This window comes from Periplaneta americana, chromosome 15 (genome assembly GCF_040183065.1).
Source record: "Periplaneta americana isolate PAMFEO1 chromosome 15, P.americana_PAMFEO1_priV1, whole genome shotgun sequence".
Taxonomy (NCBI): domain Eukaryota; kingdom Metazoa; phylum Arthropoda; class Insecta; order Blattodea; family Blattidae; genus Periplaneta; species Periplaneta americana.
In genome coordinates this window covers 70,196,820-70,221,513 of record NC_091131.1, presented here as the reverse complement: position 1 = coordinate 70,221,513, position 24,694 = coordinate 70,196,820, and the positions used below count along the sequence as shown (strand labels likewise).

General features: G+C 33.7%; 1 protein-coding gene across 2 annotated transcripts in view; it reads right to left on the bottom strand.

The window, feature by feature from the left end:
- Positions 1-24,694, bottom strand: part of LOC138715114 (T-box transcription factor TBX6-like) — a 74,070-nt gene that overhangs the window by 13,302 nt on the left and 36,074 nt on the right. For both annotated transcript variants that reach the window (XM_069847641.1, XM_069847640.1), the window contains one exon: positions 19,743-19,893. In XM_069847641.1, coding sequence (XP_069703742.1) covers positions 19,743-19,819 — 77 coding nt within the window. In that variant the 5' untranslated portion in view covers positions 19,820-19,893. The remainder of the gene's footprint in view (positions 1-19,742; positions 19,894-24,694) is intronic.

Genomic DNA, 24,694 nt, shown 5'->3' with positions numbered 1-24,694 from the left:
ATAAATTAAAAAATTGCACTGCTAAATTGGCAATGATACCGAAATATTAAAATTTAGAACGAATTTTCCTTAAAAATAAAACTACTTTCATGATATTCTACTGGCATGTTCACAAAGTCCATTCAGTAAGATAGAATCTTAATTTAGAATTTAAAATAATTTTAATTTTAAGAAACACACGACATTTGAAGGTCCGTTAATACTGTGTTTTATTTATTAGATCATCTTCCATACTCTAGTGCTCTGGTTTTCCATCTAGATGACCCCGGTTAGATCGTAATGGGATTTATGGTGGATAAATCAGATGTTGTAGGGTTTTTCTCGGGATACTCCAGTTTCCCTCTGCCATTTCACCAACACATTCCATCTCTCATTTCATTTACTATCTCCAATAATTAATAATAGGCGGGGGTGAAGCCTTTGGACTTTTACTGTTTCAGTCTTACTAATAAACCGTTTATAGTTTTTATACGAGACTTATGTACAGATGGGGCAGAAAACGTTACTATACTTTTTTTTAAGATGGGACATGATAGGAGCAGCGTTGCGATCGGAAAAACAACTGAACGTCACATAGTGTGGTAGGCCCGTTGCTATGGCAACAATGGTTGACTGACCAAACTTACAGTTCCCACGTGGCGAATGCTTAGTAGCTCTCTTGGCGACATTTATTTTGCACACATTGTTAGGATTGGTACGTTTCGTCTTTGATTCTCTGTCGATTTTTGTATCTTTTTTTTAACTTCACGTCAATTATCAATGAATGTGTTAATGTCGGCCATCTTAACGTCAATAACTAGCTTCCATATATAGGCTTCCATCAGCTGGCAGCGTGGTAATCCATATTGGCAACACAGCGCTGCAGTTCCAAGTTCGGCGGCTTAACTGTCATGTCCCATCTTAAAAAAAAACAGCTATAATAAACCATGCATAAGCGATGGATGTATAAACAGTCTGTAACTATACATGCGAATTGCTTTGCAGTAGTTATATACACGAAATCCCCTGTTTAAGCGTTGTATATAGAGGAAAAAAAGGCCGTGTTTGTATTGATTGTCATTTTATCATGACGGTACCCTTGTAACTACAGAAGAACAAACCAAACAGAAAAGAATAATTAGAATAATATTGCTGTAGCTTGTACTCTTTAACCAAAATATAGCGTGATAATCGATCAGGAACAGTTGTACTATCGATACTTAGCGCGGTACATTAGAGCGCTCTATCGGATACAATAGAGAACCTCAGATATTCTGTTACCTTTCGTAATGAAGTAATGATGAAACTATGACGTAGCTGTGTAACAGTTGTACTGTTATACACGACGTATGTAGTGATTATTAGTAAGGAATTTACACAAGACTTGTAAAAGAGTTAATCATTGTGTAAGTATAAGATAGTTAAACGTCTGTATAAGAGGGTGTGTATAATAAGTAGGTGAGAAGCGAAAGAGCTATGGTAGGTTCAGTTTTTACTACAAGACTCTACTGTATATCTATTTAGCTATCTCTAAGCATTCAGTTAAAATTTAAGCCGGATAATTCCTCATTGAAGAAATGCGCAATGTGCTCTTCTAGCATCCGTAACGGTTGACTGGCTGAATTCTTTCTGCCTAGTCCTTTTAAATTAAAGTCTCGCTTTTCACACGGTGGTGACTTGACACTGGTGTGACAAAGTTCTAAATCTGTAAAGCTGCTCAATCATGTAAGTGTAGTATTTTAAGTTATTTGTATACATAGACCCTGTACTCGCCATAGCAAATAACAACAAACGACTGGCGCCATCGACAGACACCCTGTCAACATGCACTGCAACTTGTCACTTGAGTGATGGCGCCACTGTTTGTTTAACATGGCAGGTCAGGCGCGTAGAGATAAGTAGAGTACATATTTAGCTTGGTAATAAGGTGGAATTTGAACAAAACGTTTTGTTATTGCAAAACAATGTTGGTTTTCCTAGGATCTATCTTGTATACATTTCGATGCAGCAATTTTCAAACTACGATATTTTTTGTCCAGAAAAACACAAAATGGAAAAATACCTTTTAGACGAAGATACTGTACCATTTGATGCAAATTTAATAATAATAATAATAATAATAATAATAATAATAATAATAATAATAATAATAGCAATAATAATACTATTATTATTAACAAATGAGTAACAAGGTGATATTTGTCTCATAGTAACGACTCATATTTAGATAAACGAATGGCTTGGATTAGACTTCAATAAACACAATCTTAAAGTATGTAAAATAAAGTCAGTCTGACATAACAATTTTCATTAGTGAATGACATACAAGATATAAATCAATAAGTTAATTTTTACTAAAAGTTAATAAAGTTGAATGAAGGGAAAACATCAAGTCGTGATTCACTTCAAAACTGGCTTTGTCAGAAAAATTACTTACCTCATAGAATTATAGTCTAACAATTACCGATATATTTTTTTCTTAAAATAAAAGTTTAGGACCTAAAGTGACACATGTGAAAAATTAACGTAATAAACCTTTCGTTTCGAATTTAATGGAAGAACTAGCTTAAGTTATCGCACCATCTATTATTCTGCTAAATACTCCTTCCCGGAGAAAGTTACGCTTTGAATTTACTGTCGGCCGAATTTCAACACTGCAACTGGTTCAAAACTACAACAAAGGATAATTCTATCTGCTCACATATGTTATACATTTGTTATTTAAATAAATACATACATACATAAACAAATAAATAAGCAAATAACTAAATAAATAAACACAAATAAATAAATAAATAATTAAGCGAATAAGTAAATAAAAAATAATTAATTACATAATTAAATACCTAAGTAAAATAAATAAATAATTAACACATAAATAAGTAAATAAATAAGAAATAAATAAGTTAATAAATTATTAGGTAAATAAAATAAGTACATAAAATGAGTAAATGAATAAATAAATAAACACATAAATAGGTCAATGAATAAATAAGTAAATAGATAAATACATAAATAAATAAATAAATAAATAAGCAAATAAATATTTATTTATAAATAAATAAATAATTATACAAATAAGTAAATAATTAACTAAATAAAATAAGTACACAAAATAAGTAAATAAACAATAAAATAAGTAAACAAATAACTAAATAAGTAAATAAATAGAAAACGCACCTCAGTTAGCTATACAATTTTTGTAAAATGAAATCATTCAAGAATCTGACAACACTATTAAAATAGCATGATCTCTACTTCGATAGTTGCGTGTTGAATTCCTGTCGGAAGCCATGGTCGTCAATTTTTTATAATTTGCAGAACATGTTAAGGCCTTAATCTCATATAAAATGAGTGCTCTCTCTGAAATTATTAATCTCTCGCTTCATTCTAGAGATGACAATGTTACACGGTTTGTAGTTTGTCTTTACCACAGTCGCCTTATTTACTTGCCGTAGCTAACTCGAATAAAAATAATATTGTGATTATGAAGATTTCGATATTTTGATGGAAACCGAGTAACTCGTTATTTTATACTGACAGAGGAAGATGTGCTGTAGGCTACGTACATGAAGTCTAAGTATTCTTAAATCGAAGCGTAAAATTTGTTTCGGATTTTCGTCTCTCAGTTTGTGTACAGTAATTAATTCTAACATGTTAGAAGTTTTATATTAATACTTACAGGAAGTAAGAAAGAGAAATGCCAGAATTTAACGGGAACGCAATTATAATTTACAAGTCCTTAGAGGACAAAATTGCTCAAAATTGACACAAGCCTATATATTTCAGGTCAGTTATAATTTTATCAAAATTTTACATTAATTAGTTATGGATAAATCAATATAGGTCGAAATTATTAAAGTGTAACAATGATTGCTACGGTACGTGTTAAAATATGCTTCAAATGGAGAACTTCAGACTTAAGTTCAGAGCGTAGAAAATTATCTACATAAATTATTTACATCAAGTGAATGTAAAGCCAGTCATTGAAGAGTCACAAGACGTGGTGTAAATACCAGGACTTGTTAGTGAACTTTAATATCGGTACATTCAATATGGAAGTCCTATCTCAAATGCATGTAAAATGTCAACCACGTAACTATTTAAATATTTATAATGAGAAAGTATGTGTAATCGTAAAAATCTCTCAATTCTATACAACATTACTGAAATAGAAACAGACTTAGGCCTACTAGTAAATAAACAGAAAGTAGCCTAATAAGATATTTAAACAAGAGATTAGAAATTATTCCAAGACACCTAAAACTGTCATATGTAAGAGCAGATAATATGCATAAAGTATAATTCTCGAACTGTTAAATAAATATAGACAAAATATAATGGGAACAAAAGAACTATATACAAACATAGTGTTGTGTCCAAGGGCAGGTCTTTCACTGCAAACCTAGCATTCTCCTAGCTTTCCAGTTTTAACAAAAAATGTCCTTATTAAAAAACCAAAATCACGTCAAAAGAATCCTACCAAATAATAGGTCTACTTCAGTGATAATGAGAAGTTAAAGTTAGTGGCTTCGAGTCAGTTCCGAGGATTATAAAAATCATGACAGAGTGACCTGAACATGTAAAAAATAGCTCAAAGTTGTACACATTTGTGTTTAGCAAAGACTTATAGATGAGTAGGCAACCGCTGTCTGTATCTAGCTGAAAACTGCATTCCAGCCAATAAAGAGACAGAAGCTCCGGGACGTATGATATCTCCTACAGCCAGGATTCACCGCGTAAATTACACGACATATATTTTACGCAAATTACATGTAATTTACATCGTATAGGAAAGTAATTTTACACGATTTTCTACGTGGTGTAAAACTATTTCTATGGGATTAAATTAATAAACAACAATCACAGAAATGAAAATAATCGAGTGATGAAATGTAGGGCCTAACTTACATATGTGTAATATGAATTATAAGGATTTTTTAAAGATGAACGTGTCTTCTAAGGTAACAGTGGTTAATTGTCATAACTACCAATACTAAAATCACTCTGTAACAAAATAACATTTTAAAATTCCATTTCAGAACAAAACGAAAAGTTACATTTGTTCAGATCAAATTTTTGCATATTTAAATGACAAAACTGAAATTCTTTCAATAATTTATTATCATAATACACTGCTCTCTTAAATTGACTAAGCATATTGGGTGTTAAATCAATGGCTTTCCCAAAACACGCTACGAAATGTTTCATATAAAACAATTTCTATCTCGAAAAGGAAACAAAAAAGAGCTAATGTGCATTTCACTTTTTTTGTTTGAAAGACGAGTACCTCAAAGAATAATCGCCTGAAATGACATTAGGCCTACTTACGGTTCACTCTGTATAAAAGGGAGATGATTTTGAAACTATTCGAATAAATATTAAATTTAGGGCTTTGGATATAGGCTATCTCAATATTTATGCATATTATAAACATTTCTTCTGGCGTACATACGCCATTCAACAATATTATTCATTTAACATCTAATATTTATATATATATATATATATATATATATATATATATTCCACTATAGATACTCATATAGCCTATTATTATTATTATTATTATTATTATTATTATTATTATTATTATTATTATTATTAGGGTCTATTATTATTAGGGTCTATTATTATTATCATTATTATTATTATTATTATTATTATTATTATTATTATTATTATTATTATTAGGGTCTACTATTATTATTATGATTATGATTATTATTATTATTATTATTATTATTAGTGTGTATTTTATTCAATTGTCAGTTTCTGGTTTAATTACGTCAATTCTACTCGCTTGTAATTTAATAGCAATATGTATTCCAATGTGTTTATTATTGTTTTATCGAATACATTTTATTGAATTATCGGCTTCTGATTTCATGCATTTGATTCTACGTAACATTAATATGTATTCCACTGTGTTTATTTTTATTTTATTAGGTAATTGTTTTATTTAACTGCCTCTTTTGATATCATTATGTAAATTGTATCTGTATGTAATTACTTAAATCCGATTCAGTGTATGTTCAACTATGTAAGCAAGTTTTAATCCTGGTTGAGTGTAAGAGAAGGCCCTACGGCCTTAACTCTGCGAGGTTAAATAAAGCCATTATTATTATTATTATTATTATTATTATTATTATTGAAAGGGTTACATCAGGTGATTGTCTATGCGGATGACGTGAATATGTTAGGAGAAAATCCACAAACGATTAGGCAAAACACGGGAATTTTACTGGAAGCAAGTAAAGAGATAGGTTTGGAGGTAAATTCCGAAAAGACAAAGTATATGAATATGTCTCCTGACGGGAATATTGTAGGCCTACGAAATGGAAATATAAAAATTGGAAATTTATCCTTTGAAGAGGTGGAGGTGGAAAAGTTCAAATATCTTGGAGCAACAGTAACAAATATAAATGATACTCGGGAGGAAATTAAACACAGAATAAATATGGGAAATGCCTGTTATTATTCGGTTGAGAAGCTTTTATCATCCAGTCTGCTGTCAAAAAATCTGGAAGTTAGAATGTATAGAACAGTTACATTACCGGTTGTTCTTTATGGTTGTGAAACTTGGACTCTCACTTTGAGAGAGGGACATGGGTTAAGGGTGTTTGAGAATAAGGTGCTTAGGAAAATATTTGGGGCTAAGAGGGATGAATTTACAGGAGAATGGAGAAAGTTACACAACACAGAACTGCACGCATTGTATTCTTCACCTGACATAATTAGGAACATTAAATCCAGACGTTAGAGATGGGCAGGGCATGTAGCACGTATGGGCGAATCCAGAAATGCATATAGAGTGTTAGTTGGGAGGCCGGAGGGAAAAAGACCTTTAGGGAGGGCGAGACGTAGATGGGAAGATAATATTAAAATGTATTTGAAGGAGGTGGGATATGATGATAGAGAATGGATTAATCTTGCTCAGGATAGGGACCAATGGCGGGCTTATGTGAGGGTGGCAATGAACCTCCGGGTTCCTTAAAAGCCAGTAAGTAAGTATTATTATTATTATTATTATTATTATTATTATTATTATTATTATTATTATTCCTCTTACGTAAAGTAATTTGTTTCCCAGATTTTTCCAATTGATTTTTTAAATATTTCTAATATTTTCGAGTTATGACCTAAAACGTGAGCCTGTATCAATTGACTTGGCCATTTAAATATGGACAGAACTTTACCACCTTAGGTAAGTTTGTAGCTCATTTTCCTGTAACTTAAATTTTCGAATAACTTTTCTCTCATAACTTCCACTTTTCTTTTAAGATAAATTGATGTAATTTTGCATAAAATTTATTTCAAACAGGAGAACAAATCCTGCCTTTAGCACAGTTTCATCATTTCAAGTTCTTTTCTCATTAATAATTTTATGCAAAAAAAAAAAAAATTACAATTCATGAAAAATAAATTCATAAAAAATATTTATATATTTAATTGAAAAGGGCAGAATTTGTTAACACCTTCATTATGAATAAAATAAAGGGAAAGCATTAAAAATGATTCGGACTAAAGTTACCCAAAATGAGCAAGAGCTCATGCTCGAGTACAGTCCAGTAGAGCAAAAGTTAGGACTTAGCGTACATAAATTTTACACAGCCATCAATAACTAGATAATTATAACAAGAATATTAGAATAATAGTGACGAAAAAGACAAAAAAAATAGAAATAAAAATATTAAAAATTGTACAAGATATCAGAGAAACGTCAACCTGGTTGGCAAGTTGGTATAGCGCTGGCCTTCTATGCCCAAGCTTGCGGGTTCGATCCCGGGCCAGGTCGATGGCATTTAAGTGTGCTTAAATGCGACAGGCTCATGTCAGTAGATTTACTGGCATGTAAAAGAACTCCTGCGGGACAAAATTCCGGCACATCCGGCGACTCTGATATAACCTCTGCAGTTGCGAGCGTCGTTAAATAAAACATAACATTTAACATTTATCAGAGAAACCAACTTTCCCTATACAAATTTCATCTCTATTAAAAAGAATACATGTAATTATACTTAACTATAAAAGATTTTTTGAATTCTAAAAAGTGTTTATTAATGTAGAAGTATTGTCTATTGGCTATATCAAATTCCAGCTGAAAATTAATTCAGAATATGTACAAATTAAATTTTGAATTTTAGGGGAATATACATTGTAAAGGAGTCGGAACAATATCAGAAGAAATGAAATGTACCGAGGATGCTACCTTCAAAGATATCCAAGACAAGCACTGAAAGATCAACCAAGAGGACGAAGAGACGTGGGACGACCTCGCAGATGGACAGATCAATTTATTGTTAGCTTCAGAACAGGTCTAAAGGCCTAAACCTTGTCAGGCAGAAGAAGAAGAAGAAGAAGAATTGAAGGGTTCAGAACCATAGTGGGCCAAGCGCCATTTATTAAAAATGGAAAAAAACAAGAGTTAAAATTAAGTAATTACCATAATTTAACGAAACATATAGCAAGTAAGATAAAGTATGCACATTGAAATTAAATGATATGTCAATCTTCATTAAATTGTGGTATTTACTTAACTTTAACCCTTGCTTTCTCAGTTTTTAATAAATGGCGCTTGGCCCGCTATGGCTCTGAACCCTTCAATTAAATATTATATACTAGCGAAAGTGTACATACCCCCTTAAATCTAATCAGCTTACTAAACCCCATTGTTATTTTTGTAAAAAGGAATATAAAATGCCATGTTGGGTCAAGTTCAGCAAGATTTTTTAGTGTTTCGTATCTTCTTTTTCAAAACTTGGCAACTCTAAATAAGAATGAAGTTCAAATGTCGAATAATTTTTTTATATATATGTCATTACCCGCTATGAATTTTATACTGTATTTCAAAAATCCATGAAAATACAAACAGTTTAGTTGTTAAAACCTCCCGGATGAGTTTAAATTGGCAGGACTGGGCTGGCGACAACCGCATCATATTATTCCCCACACTTTAAAACCTTTTTCACAGTATACTTCGCTGAAGCTCTTGTTCTCGGTACTAGCCTGCAAGAACAATGCACTTAAAAGCATCCTGGGTCAAAACATGGCATTCGTTTCAAATCTACAGGCGCCACCGCGTCCATACAAGGAAACAGCCGGTGGTCACACACTTGAGACTTTCACTTGACAAGTGTTGCTAAAAATAACTGCCGCCGTCTCCGTTTGTGTTCGTCCACTAGCCGACACAACAGATTACTGTCAATAGTTGCACTTCCGTGCCAGAGCATCACGAGTACATTAAGCGTGTTATATTGTAACTGAACATTGGACCCGACAAAACCAAACAGGAAGGTTAGAAGCAGCAGAAATGAGCTCTTACGAGCGGCTGCAGACAGTGCCGTTTTAAAGCAAGGGCGAACCCGGCGACTCTGGGACCATAAAGGAGTCTCAAAATGACAACAACAACAATAATAAATATAGGGTCAAATCAAATATTAATTTTTGGAATAAAACTTTATTCATTGAAAATAACAGTACTGTTTGTTGCTGCATCTTTGTCCTCCCTGCTTCGACAATATTTAACTACCACCTCTGTCGCTATGTCTCGGCTAAAGTACCCCTATATTAGTGTTTCTCAAACTTTTTCCACCGTGGAACTCTTTTTTTTTTTTTTAACTTATAGTGCAACCTCGAATTGAAACTGTGTTAACACTACACATACATTTTCAAAATCTTAAATTTTCAATTTTATTGAAATCACAGTTTTGTTATAATCAGTAGGTAGGGCCTACTATGAAAATTTATGAAGAACTTAAACAAATAAAAAACAACCATTTTCATCACATAACATTTATTACACATTTTTATTAATACAGTAGAGTTTCGATTATCCGGACTATACGGGCCGAGGATAATACGGAGGATAAGAGGGCTATGTGGTTTTTGATCCTGTAATAATCTTAAAGGGACAAAGGTCGGATGTAGAAAGACGTTACTCACGTATACATAATAAACGAGTTTTTATTCACAATACAGTACAATATGCAATTGATTTTTAAAACTTTGTTATTGTTCAGTAGGCCTACTGATCCTCTTTCACTGTCTCCGTCCCTCGTGAATGGAATTCTCTACCTCAGAAGATTAGGGGCTGCCAGACAATAACTACTTTCAAGACAAAGCTAAACAGTTTCTTACTGACGTAGCTAGACAAATTGAAGTTGTAATTATAATCATAATCGAGTTTAATGATTTAATTATATTTAGGTATGATTATTATTATTAATGTTGTTATTAGTACATAATTATTTCATTGGATTGTTGGGAAGGTAAAAGAATTGTTATGTATTGTATTAATTATGTTTTGCTTCTTAGCAATATAGTAATTTTGTATTTTTGTATCGCACTGGTTGAGTGGAAGAGAAGGCCGAATGGCCTTAACTCTGCCAGTTAAAATAAACCATTATTATTATTATTATTATTATTATTATTATTATTATTATTATTATCATTATCATTATTATTATTATTATTATTACACTATTGTTATTAAAAAAAGCGATCCGAATGACAAGGAAGGCCGGATAATCGAAGTCCGGATAATCGGGACCTTACTGTTTTTGATAATAAACATGTAAAAGCTAGTATTACAATAATTCTGTTCAGTGAGATGAATGTCTTTGTTTTTCACGTCTACATATTTCTTTTAATATCTGTTTTATGGCGGAAAGTTGTAGTCTCATTTCTGTTTCTTCATTTAATTTGTTCCGGTGTTTTGTTTTGGTCAAACATACACAGAAAATCGAGTGATAAATGATAATATTATGGTTCGTTTTAGATGTTTAATAGTAACGATAATAATAATAATAATAATAATAATATATTGAAAGAGAATGTACTATTAAAAGGGTTCCTATAAAATTATAAATTTAATTAACTCTTATACTATAAGCCTATATGTACACATATGATTAATTAGTGTATCAGAAATACAAGATCTCATTAGCGACTTGTGAATTTTCTAATAAGAATTCTGGAAGCTGCATGCATTTTTTTATTTCTACTTTTTCAGTAATATAATTCATAAACATATTCAGGATTTCGCAATAGTATAGTGATTCGGAGGTTGCAGGTCACATTACCGATGGGGTCAGTGGATTTTTTCTAATTTTCATAATCTTCCGGCTATGTTGGTCTTCAGCTTGACTCAACCTTTAAAGGAGTATTAGAGAATTTTCTTGAAGTAGGAATTCCATATTGAAACCGAAAAGCAGATTTGTTACCGTTCATAAAACTTCTGATTAGACCTATTCTACGAAAGAGTTTTCGATATTTTTTTTAATTTTTCGTAAGTAACTGTGAATATGTTCGTTAAGTTGTTTTTCATTAGTTCAATTAATTCGTTTTTTACTGTTTCATTAATAAAGCAGAGAAATACGATGATGAGACTTATTGTCAGCAGTTAACAGAAATATCCTATATTCGAGATTATAAAGAAAAACTTTTTTCTGTGCAGCCAAGGAAATGGAATTTGAATGAATATTAAATTACGTAGGGTAATTAAAAATGTAACAGTAGTTTGCTAGTAATGTAAATATTGCACTAGCGTATTTTAAGGAACATTAAATTTGTTAATTATGTATTCCATAAGGAATATCAAACCACTTTATGAATTTTGAAAAGTTTCACGTAGGTTCCACAAAAAACCACAGATAGTTAGCCTATAATCAATTGATCAAGGGAAGCTAAACCAAAAAGGAATTTCAACAGTATGACGGTTATATTGGTGATTACAAATGTACTCTCCTGACCTGTTTCGAAGGGTTTTTCCTTATTTTCGTTTACTCTTGCTTATATTTGTATTGTAACGTCGGATTATGCACAGAATAGCTGAAATAATCTCTTTGTTTATATAACATGTCAATATTTAAAATGTAACATAATAAATTTCACGTCCTTTATTAACGAGTGTAACTGTTAAAATTTACCAAATATGGAAAAGAATGAAAATATTTCACTCTCAAATACTTGATGGAAATAATTTCGACACCACTATTCATCATAAAAATTTAGCTCTTAAATGAACAACTTTGCCTTAGTTTTAAACCTAAATTCCATTCGTGGTTGATTTAAACGAAATCTAAAAGAATGAGTCATAAACTTTCTTATCAGAGTAAGTCCGGATTAGATGTCCATAGTTCTTCAATGCCATAGGATTCGAAGAATTGTAAAAAAAAGAGAGAGAGTCCGTTTAACGTGTTAAATGAGGTTGCAGAAGGTAAACCATAACACATGTTTATAATGAAAAATAAATCCATTTAGTATGAGAAATTATGACACATTAAAAAACATTTCACTAGCCATCTCTCCCTACGTGTCAGGGAGAGATGGCCATATGATACAAGAATAAATGGCCACACAGTTTCCATAGTTAATAAGTAGGCCTATATATAACAGTGCGTTACACCGGGGATAGAACAACTAGAGGCTTCAGTGACGTCACTACAGAAGAACCCACAGACAGCAGAATTGTTCGTTGCACTACAAACTGAAAACGTTGACCATCTACTTTCACTGATCCAGCTGCGCTCTCACAATACAATAACGCCTGTTCAGAAAATGTTTTGCAGCTGAATGGTACCGTATACCTGCTAGTGCGGGAGGAGGGGGTGGTCGGACATTAAAAGTAACCATCTCCAAGCTTCTAGATGTTCTGTCCACAGTATACTATGCGTAGTTGTTTAATGCATTTACAGATATAAACAATTATAAACTAAGTTCTTCAAACAATTTTTCACTAATATCAAGCTCTTGTAGTAATTAAAATCGAGACATTTTTGGGGACAGAAATTTCTGTACAACAATATTAACAGGAGGCCCAATAACATTGGTAAAATGATAAATAATTGAAATGTGTTGTCTTAATGACAATAATGACATTTATTCTGCGCAGGCCTGCTAATGTTCTGAACAGAAAGTTTTACCATATTCTGTCTTGAAAACACTTGAATTTTGTGTTTCCAGCTGTATTTTCTAAAATAAAATTCCATCTGCATGGTAACAATTAATGTGTGCAGAAATATTTCAGCTTCTAAACAGTGCTGTATTCATCCGCGCATCCGATTAGAATAAAATACGGCCTGCGGGCCAGATGTAGTCCTCTGAGAACTTCTATGCGGCCGAGACTGGATTCCAAATCCGAGAATTTCTTTCAAATGGGGGGGGGGGGAGGGAATTCATACTCATTTGTTAGTGGCCGGTGGCCAGAGATTAATCAATATGTAAACAATCCACGAAAATTGAATTAACATGGTTGAGAGTAACCAATTAATTGTAGGTACTGACTGCTGAAATTTATGACTTGGATATTTTCAGTATCTATTCAGTTTAATGTCGATTGTAAAACCGGACATTCAGCTTGAATTAACTGAGTTGCATTGTAACATTCAATTGAAACAATAATTGTTTCTCAACGTACCAAACTTGACATCTACAAGACACTACTGATCGAAATCAAGATTTCCAAATTTGACATTTCATGCTCAGAAGGTTATCAGCATCTTTGAATTTTTATATAAATATGTGAGCAAAGGTTTTCTACTCAAAAACTAAAAAAAAAAAAAAAATATCGCAGTGTTAAAAAACAGAATGGCCGATTGCCATTTAGCTTCTCTGATAAGTCACCTCGTCACACTTGCAACCAAACTGTGGAAAGATCTTGCGTCAGAAGGCAAAAAGAAGTCAGCGCCGAAACGTGGATTTTTAGGTTATGTTTGATTCATATGTCGGATTTTATGCTTATTTTGATGTTAGTACTCCAGAATTGTAGAGATGGATAGTTATGTATTTTTTCGATATTCAAAGAAAGTAAATCAAAGCTATATGTGAAGACGAACATATATATCTGACCATATCTCAAAATAAAGATTTTGGGCTTGGTTCCTTCCGAATTCTGAGGTCAGAGCTGTTGAAAGTACATTTACATTCCTACTCATCACACACTTCATCAGTAGGCCTAATAATAGACAAATAGGGCTTAATATTAGAATGGCTTTGCAAAATGTACCATTGCAGCATTTCAATAAACTATGTTGGCCCGCCTTCTTTTGACCGTTCCCATAAACGTTTCCCATCATTGACTTAGAAGGATCATTGACCTCTTGCTTACAATAACAATATGCGTTATTTACAACATTCCTCAATATTTATCGTAGTCTTAAATTAGTAAATGTTATCAAGGCGGTCCCTTTTGCATTCTAATGTTAACATACTGAAATATAGACTTTGATTTGAAATCTGTGTGACCATGGCTTGTCTTGTCACTAACGGAGTGAATCAGAGAGAGAATGATTTACATCCAGAAAATGTTTAGCTGATAAATTAGCGTCGAATATTATGTGATATGCAGATCCATAACCAGAATGGAGAGATCGGCACATGTTTGTGTGCCTAGACATTATCAACCATGAATGAACGAGATAGTCATACTGTAAATCCTGTCAGTTATTACTCATCGTCACCCTCCTCCTCCTGACTAGAGATGGGATAAACTGTTCTTTTTAAGAAACAGTTTCGACTTTAACTGTTTTATGAACGAAGCTGTTCCAAAATAACAGTTTCAAAGAAACAGTTTCATAAGAATATGTTTACAACATCGTGCCAACTGTTTCAAGTGTTCCAACTGTTTCAACTTCTCATCTGCTTCAGGAACATGTTTCAAAACACTTGAGTCGTCTTTAAATCAGCTGTTCAGTATATTATGACGAAGAAAGTCATTTTTCGTGGGTTACTGTTAAAGAGTACAGTAAATAACTACAATTCAAAATGAATCGATTTTAGCAAAAATAACGCACATAACCCCTAGGAGAGTTTAAAAACGGTAAGACATTAGCCGATAATATTTTTCGCGGTATATTAATAATTATTAATAATTAACCATAATTAGGAACATTAAACCCAGACGTTTGAGATGGGCAGGGCATGTAGCACGTATGGGCGAATCCAGAAATGCATATAGAGTGTTAGTTGGGCGGCCGAAGGGAAAAAGACCTTTGGGAAGGCCGAGACGTAGATGGGAGGATAATATTAAAATGGATTTGAGGGAGGTGGGATATGATGATAGAGACTGGATTAATCTTGCTCAGGATAGGGACCAATGGCGGGCTTATGTGAGGGCGGCAATGAACCTCCGGGTTCCTTAAAAGCCAGTAAGTAAGTAAGTAAGTATTAATAATTAACACTAAGTTTGGGCACCATGAACATATTCTCCGTAAATGGCCGGCTAATAATAATTAATAGAATATTTATTAGAGAATTTGATTCGTACAATTAAATTGAGCGGGCCTACATAGGCCGTGTGGAACTGATATTATATCTACTTTCGATTGGAAGTCGATGATAGCGCTACACGTGATCTTTGTAGATAGCAAAGAACAGGGAAGCTGTTTAGAAATTGAACAGTTTATCCCTTGGAACCATGTAGAACGTTGAAGTGATAACTGGAGCAGTGTAACTCTTGGAACAGTTGGAACAGGTTATTTCACGAAACTGTTTCGATACGAAACTACAGTTTCTTAGATCTTACTAATTTCCCTTGCGGTGATAATTCAAAATTTCCATGGAATTCGTGAGGTGTCCATTCCATATGTTTCTGCAGTCATCTATGTGATCCCGGAGTGGTGGTATTTATAATTATTCCAATATATATGCATTCCTTTCTTTATCCAGTCTGGTAGCTATATCCTATGTATATAGATTCTATGTAATTTACGTTCACAAACATTTGTAAATCTGAACACAAGCCTTCATTTATCTGTAGTAATGTCACAGTCTACTATATACAGTCGCGAAGCTTGAGGTGATTTTTTTGCAAATCTCGTGATAAAGCGCTCCAAGCGGTTTAGCAACTAGAAACAATAGACTGTCCACGGTCGACTTTGGACTGTGTCGTATTTCCATCGAGTGCTAGCTCGTTGCGTATTTCACAGTGATGCTTGTGAAATGTTCGTTATTGGTTGTAATGAAAATGTTAATGGCTAAAATACAATAATTGGAATAATAATATTTTACTAGAGACGTAGAAAAATTAAGTTTGTTTTAATGAAATTTATTGATCACGTTTTATTTTTAATTCTGGTGGGATTATTATTGCTTAGGCCTACTTTTTTTTTCAAAGGATATGTTTTTAATTATAGCTGTTAATTTTGTTGTTATTTTTATTTGTTACTTTACTAGAGACGTAGAAAAAGTCTGTTACAATAAAATTTATTGATCACGTTTTATTTCCAATTCTGGTGTGATTATTATTGCTTAACCTCATCCCACTTTGTTAGTTACGTAAGCCCACACTACAAGTACCGGTACACGTAAGTTACTCGATTAATTCATATTTACATTATTATTGTTGTAAAGGGAAATGCAAATTAATATTTATTAATTTAATAGTTAATTATCGCTATAATCTTGAATGAGTGAAGCGATTATAGTAAATTTCAGTTCGTTTTGCACAAACAAAAATAATATTAACCTATTTCTTGCAGGTATCTTCGAGTTTATGGTGGAATTTAATATACTTCGTTAAAATAATAAATTAACTTTACGCACTTAATATTTCAATAATGGAAGCAAGGTGTTAATTTTTCCAAAAGAACACGACAACGAAAGTGTAACATATTTTGTCGTCTACTAGGAGAGAGATCTGCGATGATGAGGCGATAGTAGCGATCCTAGTGGTGGGCAACTACCCATGTTTGCATTTTTACTACATATTGAGCTTCGCGGCTGTATATAGTAGACTGTGGTAATGTCACGAGAGGTCTGAGATCTGCCGATAAATCCACGAGCGACCTCGAGTGACATTTATTAGGACTATTTCGTGAATAAAATAAAAATTTAAATAATATATCCCTAAAATTCGATCACGAAATGTTAATAATTGTATATTAACGAATACTTAACCTATTCAGACATTGTGAAGTTGAAATACTCGTAGATGAATATCGATTATTGCAATAAAGAAATTCGATGTTATTATTAAGTAATGCCAATTGCGAAAATCGAAATACAGGTTTAAAATTGTTAATTACATGTACTGCACTTTTCTCTTATTATTATAACAAATACATTTTCATTATCTGCTGAAATCATAATTTAATTTAACAGTAACAGTGGGGACAGCTATATACCAATGCTTATGTATTCACAGCGAGACATGTTGCTACACAGTGAAGCCATCTCTGTATAGATAGACCTAATTAAAACACGAATTTTATTACGCCATACGAAAGGCAGTTTGGTCAAAGACATTATTACTATGCAAGGTCTTTGAGTTTGATATGCGATGATATTACATAAATTTGAACGTCTATTAATTGTTTAATTTCAATACAAATGTTATAGGCTACAATTTTATAGGTTACGTTAGGCCTCCTGTGGAAGCAGGACCAATGTCAGCTGTGCCTTGTTTCGACCGTTACAATGAGTGCTACACGAAAGCATTTTTTGTAGCTCGACAAACGCATTCTCGCTACAGTGTGTAACGGAACTAAAGCTGCATCTACACAGTTCAATATTCCAATCGCGTATGCGTGCAATCTGGGAAGAATAGAATCAAGTTTAAAAGGTACCTTCAATTAAGATGCATAAAGATTTTGTGTCTACATGGTGCGCCGTTTTGAACGTCGTCTTCACTGCGTAAATATATTAATTAATATTAAATATCAATCTTGCATTCATTGCTTTAAAGTTGAAAGAAAAGTTTAACTGTGTAGTTGCATCTTACGGGGAAACAGTTGGCGACAACGACTAAACAAAAGAACGACCATGCGATAAATTGATAGCGATAAATCAAGCTGCAGAAATTATCGCAAAGTCTGACTGTGATTGGTTGGAATTCAAAATTTCATTACACTTCATTGGTCGAAAATGGAATGACGTCATATAAACGAAATAGTCTATGTAATATAAATTATATCATACTGTATATGTCGACTCAATTTATAAACTTACACGCAAGTTTCATTTACAAATGTAATATAGCTTATGTTATTACGGTAGAGCCCGGAATTTTAGATGCTAAAAGTTAATATTGTTCCTCGGTATAGTTTTATAAAATAGAAGCCATGCCCCCACTTCTTTGACACGTCATTCTTGTCATTCAGTATTTTCATTTTGGTACCGTTAAAGGTCTCTAAGCCTCTTAACTACCTCTTACAAATTAGCGTACGGTTTGTAAGATTCATTACCAAGTCCTTGTGACTGTTGTCTATTATTACATATCGGACTCCTGTGAACTAGGTTTAAAACCCTCCTCACGGAAACCACATCTATTCATCTACACTAAATGTCATTCTTAACTTATTAAGCCTTATCAGACAGCGGATTTTGGGTTCCGATACGTGTAGCTACGTCAGTTACAGGGAGGTCATTGAACTCATTCCTGCACTCCTTCCGTAAAGGCTGGTTCTCAATAAACCGGGAACGGAAACGACAACGAGAACGAAAACGGAAATAATGTTAAAATAAATGGGAGCATTCACAATTAACTATTGTGAATGCTCATATTTAAATACATTTATTTTAACATTTATTTCCGTTCTCGATCTCGTTGTCGTTTTCATTCCCGGTTTATTGTGAATCAGCCTTAAGTTTTGTTGCTGTGTAGGGACGAAAATTCGCTGTCTTGATATCATATTGTACTCTATTTCACAAAATTTGTCAACTTAAACATAAGATTTCATTTCATTCATCCATGTAATCTAAGTTAGATATTCTACTTATTTAAACGAACCTTTAAAGCATAATCTGGATAGCATTAAGTAAATATATTATAACCTATATTTTTTAAACAAATTACTTGCTCAACAGACTTGTCATAAATAATCCTACAGATTTTACTATGAATCTGTGATTTCTCTTCAAATATCATTATTTTACATTTTTTCTACAGATAATTCCATGTTATAGAAAACTAGATAGATGTCAGTTATTTAGTAAAATTATAGGATAAACTAACAAATACGGACGGGGACGTTAACCCTTGTGCTATTCGACAGGAGTAGGCTATGCGCCGGCACCGGGTTTTTCCTTCTCCCTTCCACGTCATCATCCTCACTCATTCCCTACACTACACTTACACGAACACTTACACTCACCTTAGCACACTACATAACTCTCCACACAGATACGCATCATGCCTAGCGTGGTACACACATACACACATGTGTAAACAATGACACAAGAACGTACTGGAAAATGACTCGTTTGACTGCCAGAAGCAATCGTATAATACTCTTAGTTTATAACAGCCCTGGACATAAAGGGAAAGGGAAAGGAGATACCTGCTCCCATGTCCTTTTCGCTTCACCGCTTTAGAAACGAATACATAGTAAAGCACTGTGCATCAGTGGTGGATTTTAGGTGACCAGCGAGAGCCGAAAGCTGTGATACATGTCCATTTGATAGAGTTAATATCATTAACATTTATAATTTTTAAATATCAATTTATTTCTAAATATAAAAATGATGTTAGAAATGAATTGACTACTGACTAGACTATGATATGACTGACTAGGTTTGTCATTTTGTGCAAAATTAATAACAATTTAATAAATTGTATATGTCTAAATGAAGTCAAATATTTTCCTAAGCTATTTCAGCTGGGTTTCTATTTGACATTATTTGCAGCTTTAAAACGTTATAGTAGGCCTAACTATGAACCGGGCTGTATGAGCACGTACGGAAGTTCGTCTAGCTTCACAAAATATATAACAAAACATAAACTATAGAAATATGCTATTCTTATTGCTTCAAACTTCACTCACCGTCCCAACTTAGTGATGATCATTTCCGTATTGACTTCATGAAACTGCCGCCAGAGATCACTGTCCTCCAGAGACATGTGGACATCTCGCAGCGGCTCTGTACTCCTATTGCCCCATTGAGTGTTCTGTAGCGCATCTATGTTGATATAATCTGGAACATATGTTTAATTCACGTAACATCAGGGTCTACTATCAAAGATATCGGAATGTCTGGAGGAAAGGTAAACCACAATCTTACACCATCTCAAGGGAACGAATCCCAGATTCTGAAAGCAGGATGGAATTTAATTTTCGGAAGGGGGCACTATGACCCATCACTGTTACGATCTATTGCGCTACCCCTCAAGCAGCTAGGCGCATTTCCAAACACTCCGGCTGACTACACTAAGGTTCGCTGAGTACCCAAGTTTCGAGCAGGTAACCCCCCTCGACCGTAGGCCAACCCCATCCGTGCGTCACCAGCCGGCCGGCGGTCGGAATGCTATGGATGACGAAATGAATAAATGGTGACGGAATGATATGCCTAATACAGAGGAAAACAAGCCGCAAATACGATATAATCTTTTAACTGGACTGCTACTGATCCACATATCGATGGCTGAGAACCAGACTGTTCTAAGTACAACTTTTTATAAGAAAGAAATCTGTGTTTCATTGTGTTCCAGTTCTTGTCTGCTCATATGAATCGGACAAAATTGTAAATATTCCTCTCCGTAAGGTTGCTATGAAGCTATTCCAAATTGTTTCATGAAGCTTTGAATGTCAGGACTTAAAATAACTCTCCTGGAAAAAAAAAATAGTAAAATCGACTTGGAACAGTCTGGTTCTGGGCCATCGATATGACTAACATATCGAGTCAGAATGGAGAAAAGGTGAATTATAGAATCGAAATCAAACTGCCAAAATCCTCGTCCTACGAAAAAAGTAACATCACAATAATTTAAGATAGTTTATTAGCATTAGAGCCCGGATTTATAAAATGTAATACATGTGAAAATGAGCTTCTTTTAAAATTACGACATGGTGTAACATTTGACATGCATACAAACGTCCTGTATTTCGAGTGAATATATTGTTCGTTCACATTATTCAGTTTCTACAAGAAAATTCATGCATTATAAGCCTACTGATAGTACAGGGACATCATTTTATTTTTATTAACATTTTTAATATTAACCTGGCTATACCCTTGGATTAACGATTAAGAACCGGAAATACTATTTGCTAACCCCTTTCCACGACTGGAGTTCGATGATACTGGCGTAAAATACAAACAAATCACTTTACTATGTACAGGAGGGAAGAAAATTAGTTCATCCATTTACGTAAACTATGAAATATCGCGATTTGAGTTTGATAATTTTCATTAGGTTTTTCTTTAATCAAAATACAGTACTGTATTAACAATAAGTTTTTTACTCACGAATTGAGCTATCCATTCGGACGTATTCATTATGCAGTGTATATTAGGATACTCTCTACAGCACATTAGCGTACAATATACCTAGAGAATGAAGTTAAATTGAAAAATAATCATAATATGGATATTTAAACACAATTTTGAAAATGGTGGCCGTTCATTTCGATACAGGCTTCAGTTCTTTTTTGCATATTATCGCACAATAGACTATTGTACCTAATTCTAATTACCAGTTTTGTCCTTCGTACTAGTAACTCATGTTGAAATAATTCTGTACTTGCTCTATAAAAAAATACCTTACATATTTAAATTCAGTCTTCACTTCTGCCCGATCCGAAAAGATAAAATTACTCAGACATGCTATCTACTGTCCGTTCAAGTGGTTTTGTCGCAGGGTCGTAGAAAGGGGAAAATCACGTGACAATTAATTAACGAGGCTCTTTCATTTAAGTTATTTTAAACAGTTGTATAATATTACGTAGACGTCCAATTCCTAACAGAAATTAATGTTTTCAGAAAAGAACTAAGACAGCCCAGCTACTAGCCTTTACAGAGGGGAAGCAAAAGCGGTTGGGGAAGCCGGGATGCGACGTAGGCAAACGGACGACAGTACCTGTGCGAGAATATGATTAAATATTGGTAGTTCTTTCGTCACAGGTAAACGCGAACATATTTCTGGAACATACTATACTCCCTATTTCAGTACCGTTTGTGTTTACTATGACCGTAAGGCGACTTTGACTTTATACGCTTGGTTCTATGTGGAGAACGGTTGGAAGTTTACTAGTAGAGAGGGTGCGAGTGAAATACATTCAAAAACTCAGGTACAATAAAAATTGAAGTAAAAATAAAATGATGTCCCTGTATAATACCACACCGCACGTACTATTAAACCTTTGCATTACCTCCAAATTTCAGCGTGGAGTCTCGTCAAGGACAGGATTATTTTACGTACCGTAAATCTACGACACAGGCCTCACAGACTTACTTTCCTCCTTGAGGAAGCCACGCTAAGAATTTTATAGTCCCTTAAAACCATCGCCCTCGACCGGAACTGAATCTGCGAACCTCGTACAATTCTCTGCTAGTGTAATTACTCATATACTCCTAATTATTGTATTTTATAGGGGATATTTCAGTGATTTTTGTACACTTTGCTCGCATATTTCTGTACTTCTTCTGCGTACATGTTCGAGTTCCATCTGCCCTTAATACATAATAAACGATGTTTTAATGGAAATACATATTGAAAGAATCGCAAGGATATAAACAAAATTTATAACTTTTGACCAATTTTATTTTTAAAGAAGTGATTCAAGAGCCATGATTTCAAAGTACCTAATCATTGTGTTCGATCACATGAAAATGTGTTTGTTACAGGTGGTGTAAATACACATGAATGCGAGGACGCATTTCACGGTAAACTGCCTCCACTGAGGATGATGGTTTAGCACCGGAACTCTAGCAGATTTCGTTGGTTTGATGTAGTGATAATAACGGTCATTAGAATGTCATCAACCACAGCACGAGTGATCTGCAGTCACAGGGTTGAGTCAACCGACGGTCGTAAAGCCTACTTGTCAAGTTATGGTTTTTGAGTCTGGACAAGCAGACTTTCTTGCTTTCCTAATCGCGACTCTCTAGACAGAGGTGGCAGCATGACGTTTTAAATACTTTTTAACCCCTGAGAAAGAATCTCCAAATACTTGACAAGGGAAGTTTATAGTGAAGAGAGATCACAGCCTTTAGAAGGAACTTGTTTAGTCGTTTATTTAACGACTTTGTATCAACTAATAAGTTACTTATGGTCAACTGAATTGGTGATAGCGAGATGAGGCCGAGGATTCGCCATAGGATTAACCGACATTCGCTTTACAGTTTCAGTAAATCTCAGAAGAAATTCAACCAGGTAATCAGCCCAAGCGGCAATCTAACCCACGTCCAAGTGTACCTCTGGAAGAGCAGGCATTACCACTATTATAGTCCGGATCAGCTTAATTTCCTAATGGTGAAACCTAATCATTTTTCCCCCATTACTACATATGCTAGTGGATTGTGGTGATTTCCTAGTTTGCAAGTTGAATTTTCTTTTGCCAACTTGTTTCGAAATTCGATACTGAGAAATACTACAAATGGTAGTGATTTTCTGTTATATTGGCAGCAGGACCAGCTGTTGTCGGAGTGCAAGTTCTGAAAATTCAAATTGTTCTAGGTTTGTGAGCCGATTACTGGAAGCTAATGAAATTCTAACATACTAATAATTACTCGTAATTAATGTCAGTATTATATTAATACATAATAGTTATTTTATGTGTTAGGTTGTGGTTACAATTCAAAATTATAGTCAGCTAAGTGTAAATAAATATAGCATACGGTTGGTAAATGCACTTGGGTGATGGATAGAAAATGCGCGCGGAGACAGCAGTAATTAGAATAGCAAAATTATTAGGACTAAGTATTCTTAAGCATATATTTCAAAGTGGCATTCCGTTTTCCGAGTTTGTACTAATCATTTCACGTGATCAAACAAAATACATTTTTAGGTTAGGTCTCGTGAATCGTAAACTGCTTAGTCAAAGCAATGAATTTCAAGTTGTCAGACAAAATACATTTTAATATTAGATCATATTAATCTATTAATTTCCAACATAATGTACGAGAGGTCGAGGTGGAATATATAGGCTACTCTTTCACAAATTATTGAACCATTTAGAAAAAACATCACAACATAAAGATGAGATGCAGTAAATAAATAAGCAAGACATCGTTATTGTTAATAGTATATTATTATTATTATTATTATTATTATTATTATTATTATTATTATTATACATAGCATTGTGATTTTATCCTCTTTGATGATATCTGTTATTAGTTGGCAACACTGAAGAGAGGGCCAAATTATCCTTTTAGGAACTACTCTTAAGTGATCCTCACTATACAGTTTTTTTTTCCGCAGTTTTGACCTGATTTATCTGTTTTGCGAAGGGTCTAATGATGCTTTTGCCAGTTGGCGACGCAGTAATAATTTGAGAACCTTTTTCTTCTTGCAGCATTTAGATCGTTTCTCATCATTTTAACGCGGTATGAATTCTAATACAGTCTACGAATAAGTTACTCCACGCCCATGATTACTCGTACTTGTGTATTTGAAGCATGTAAAACCTTACTAAATCATATTATTGTGATGTACCCAAGTACGTATGATATTTCCGTGCAGGAATTCTGCATTACCATATGATCATATGATCAATAATATGATATGCGTAAATAATCACTTAGTGATTTAAGACGGCGCTCAATCCGTCTGATCCCGGCCACTTAGTCACTTGCAATGAGTGAACCTCTGCACATTAGTGTGTTGAACATTGTGCCACTGTCACACATAGATCTGTGTCACAGTGCACGAGGGTTGGCCACTAAAGGGAAACTAGGAGGTGGAACTTAAACTGAGGATTCAATCCGGCATCGGAACTGGAATCCGATGTGGCTTAGTGGATAAACTGTCAGCACGTAGAGCTGAAACCCGAAT